General features: G+C 43.2%; 1 gene segment (V, D, J or C); it reads right to left on the reverse strand.

Annotated features, from left to right (window-relative positions):
- Positions 1–1,281: 1,281 nt before the first annotated feature.
- On the reverse strand, positions 1,282–1,890 carry LOC114492095. The segment is given in 2 exon segments: positions 1,282–1,589; positions 1,842–1,890. Coding segments are annotated over 2 exon segments (357 nt in total).
- Between the last annotated feature and the right edge of the window lie 1,684 nt (positions 1,891–3,574).

The raw sequence follows: 3,574 nt of genomic DNA on the forward strand, positions 1-3,574 counted from the left end.
GGCCACACTTTTAACAGGTATCAAAGCTGTATGATAGCCATCTTCTCCCTCTTCCTCCATACCCTCCAGATTTCCCCTGATAGCACTTGAGCAGAGTTAGCTTGCTTGACTGATGGGGTGCCCCAGACTCTTCATCAGTGAAGGGTCGCAGGTCTTCATCACTTGGATCTTTTCAGGCCTTGCAGCAACAACTGCCATGAGTTGTTTCTATGGGGTGTGGAAATACCCAATAAGAACCACTGAAATTACAGACATATTCCTCCCCACCCTCATTGTGTAAGAACAACCTGGTGCTTCATGACAATCATGGTCAATTACACCTCCAAGTCTAATAACCCTTTTTTTGCTTGTTGAACCATGGGCACAACTTCAAAGACGCCTAGGTCATGTCCATAGTTCTGCTGGGACCCTTAGTGAACCTTCTGGTAAAAGCCTTCATCCTCTGGGGACTAGAACTAGACCTAATCCAAAAGAGCCTAAGTTGTGGGAAAGAAATGACAAATTCTGAAATGTGTTATGGGAGTGACATTGGAAGAGTCTAGTCCACATTCATTTGTTAGTTTCTAGACTTGTATATTTTAGGTTAGATGATAAAAGTACCCATATGTCAGCCATTGGCTCAATAAATAAGATAGCTTCCTGCGGAACAGCATTCCAATCACTAAGAGAGTTGCCCTGAGTGGCTTCTTAGCTGAGCCTTTAACAGGCCATTTCATCATTTCTTCTAGATCATCTGCCCTAGGTACAGGTTTGAGGCTGGACCAGCATATCCTTTCCTAGTTAAGCCTCCACTGTCACACATGTTGTGTTGAAACATGGGTCCTTTGTTCTGTGGAGATTCAGTCTGGGACATGGATGGGACAATAAAATTGAAAATATGATTTTAACAAAAGCTTCAATGACCATAATGGTCAGGTTTAGGGTTCCTGGAAGTATAAGCTCCCAGGTAAAGCATAAAGATGTTTTGGAAAAAGGAAGTGCTCAGAAAGTGTAATCTGTCACATACACCATATAAAGGTATGAGGTTTACGTGTAATATATGTATGAAGACATTTGTAACATTTGAAGACACTACACATGCCCTTGTTTTCTGAAGGATTACAGCTTATAGACATTCACCTTTCTTCGTATCTTGTATTCAGATAGAAAGAGCTTTTATTTCCAAAAGAGGGCAATGATTTTCTATGTTCCTGTTTCCCCAAACACTTCTTCCCTCCCGCCCCCCCCCTGACACCAGTGCTGTGGTCTGAGGTTTCTGTACGCCTCTCCCTGTCACTCATCTCACTGTGCCTCCATGAAAGCACAGAAATACATTGCTGCATCCTCCAGCTGGGAGTCTGAGATCCTGAGGCCAAAGTGTTTGCTTGCTTTCTGGAAGTTCGCAGAGAAGCGATTATTTGTTGCATTTTGTTCTTTATAAGCTTCTTGGCGGATAATGAGAATCATCTGCCCACTGGGAGGCTGTTTGTACCAGAACAAATAATAATTACTCTCCCTGGTGTCATAGGAGCAGGCCAGGGTCACAGTCTCTGTCTCCTGCACAGACGTTTCTGGTTGAGGCTGAGTGACCATCTGGGCCATGCTGGATCCTGTGGGAAGGAAGACAGAAAGGACTGACTGCACTGGGTGTGACACCAGACAGACTGAGCAGGCAGACTCACAGCTGGTTCCCATTCCCACCCACCTTTCTCTTCTTGACCCAAACCTCAGGTAGAACCTGTCAGCTTTTGGGCTCCCCATAGCTGGGCTCTGTGAGGCATGCAGGTCCTGTGCTGTTAATTTCCTCTTGCTTCTGAGGCCCATTAGAAAACATTGTAAATAAAGACTTATACCTTCCTTACCCAGACAGGCAGAGACCACGGCTGCCCACAGCAAGGCAGCAGGTGTCATGCTGACAGCTTTCCCCCAGAGTGAGAAGTCTGTGCTCTGCTCTGCTCTGGGTGCTTCTCTGTGCTGGTCACAGGAAAGAGTGTCATAGGTGGGAGGGGGACTGTGTCTCAGTGAGGAGTCTTCCCAACACTTTCTGGTCTTTCAGAAAGTACACCCTTGATTATAATTTTAAATGAAAGCAAATAATGTTTTCTGAGTTCTTTTATTCTAGGAGGAAAATACAGAGGAAGGAGCTGTGACAAGGTCTTGTGACAAGACCTAATCCTAGAGAGGAGTCAGGACCTGCAATGTTGAGCAGAGTGGCAGGGTTTCATTTGCAACAATGGAAAACTCTAAGTTTTCTTTCCTTTTTCAAATATATATGACATAACAACTATGATATATGTGAACAATTAATTATGAATAATAGGAAGACACTTGTTTAATTATGTGTTCAATTTTTATATTTCTATAATTCATTAAAATAAAGAATGAAAAAAGATTTTTATGACTGAAAAGACACTGACTAGAGCAGAAGCTGTTCACCTCATCTCCACTGAGCCTACTTTCCCACAGACACTTAAAGAAAATTAGTCCTTGTTGGTGTTGCCTCAGGAAACACTGATGTAACTATTGCAAGAGTTCTCATCAGCATTAAGTTACCTCAACTACTCATTAAGAGTTGCTCTCACCTCTAATTCCATTTTGAGACAATACTGTGAACAAAACTTTTTTTAAAGAAAACATACCATGATTCATTAGAAGTTTGCATTTCCAGAGGGATTGAGAGAGATGCTTAATTCCAGAGTTGGGTCCTTAGCCATGCTGAAGGGGTCCTGTTACACCAGGTACTGCCTGAGCTGCATGGTCCTGAGTGCCACAGTAGTTAGGGGCTTACCTCTCCACTCAGGTGTTCAGGGAGTCATGAGAACTGGGACTAGCCCTAAATGAGGCTGCAAGAATGTCTTGTGCCCCCAAACCCAGTTTGATAGCAATGGAAGAAGAGGCAACAGAATTTCTTCTAGATCATCTCCATTCTTGTCCTATGATTTGAATTCCTATATCTTTGTTTTGGATCTCTGAAAGTCAGTTCCAATATGAGGATCTGTGTAAGCAGTTTGTGTGCAAGTGATTCTATCAAATGATGGTAGGCAGTGAATGAGGGAAGGGAAGGAAGCCAATGCAGGGTGTTGTCATCAACCAGTTATTACTGTGGGCAATTGGAGCTTAACCCAGCAGGGTAGGTCTGGGATTCAGGATAGCATGCCCTCTGAGTTTTCCCAAGTGAGGTGTGAAGGAGGTGGAACAACCCATGATCTCACTGTCCACTGCTGACTGAGGGCTGCTTTAGGACCTCAGCACCATCTTGAAGAATAGTTCCCCACTCTCTTCTTCTTCAGCTGAGTCTTTGTTGTTATTCCATGTTCTATTAGACTAGTGGTTGATAGATAACAGTCTATGCAGTAGGATTAGTATGTCCAATGGTCACACACCCACTGTCCCACCTCTGTTACAAAGTGGGTCTATTGATGCAGAGGGAAGTCTATAAGAGAGTTCAATGGCAAGAATTTTACTCTGTTCTGTCTTTGTTCTTTACAGGGCTCTCTCCTTTGTGACATTAAACCTCAGGCTTTTATACCAGTTTTAACAGAGTAAGAACTTCACATTGAGAAACAGAATATTTCAGATGGAATTTGACAACGTT

The sequence above is a fragment of the Phyllostomus discolor genome, chromosome 1, assembly GCF_004126475.2.
Source record: "Phyllostomus discolor isolate MPI-MPIP mPhyDis1 chromosome 1, mPhyDis1.pri.v3, whole genome shotgun sequence".
NCBI lineage: Eukaryota > Metazoa > Chordata > Mammalia > Chiroptera > Phyllostomidae > Phyllostomus > Phyllostomus discolor.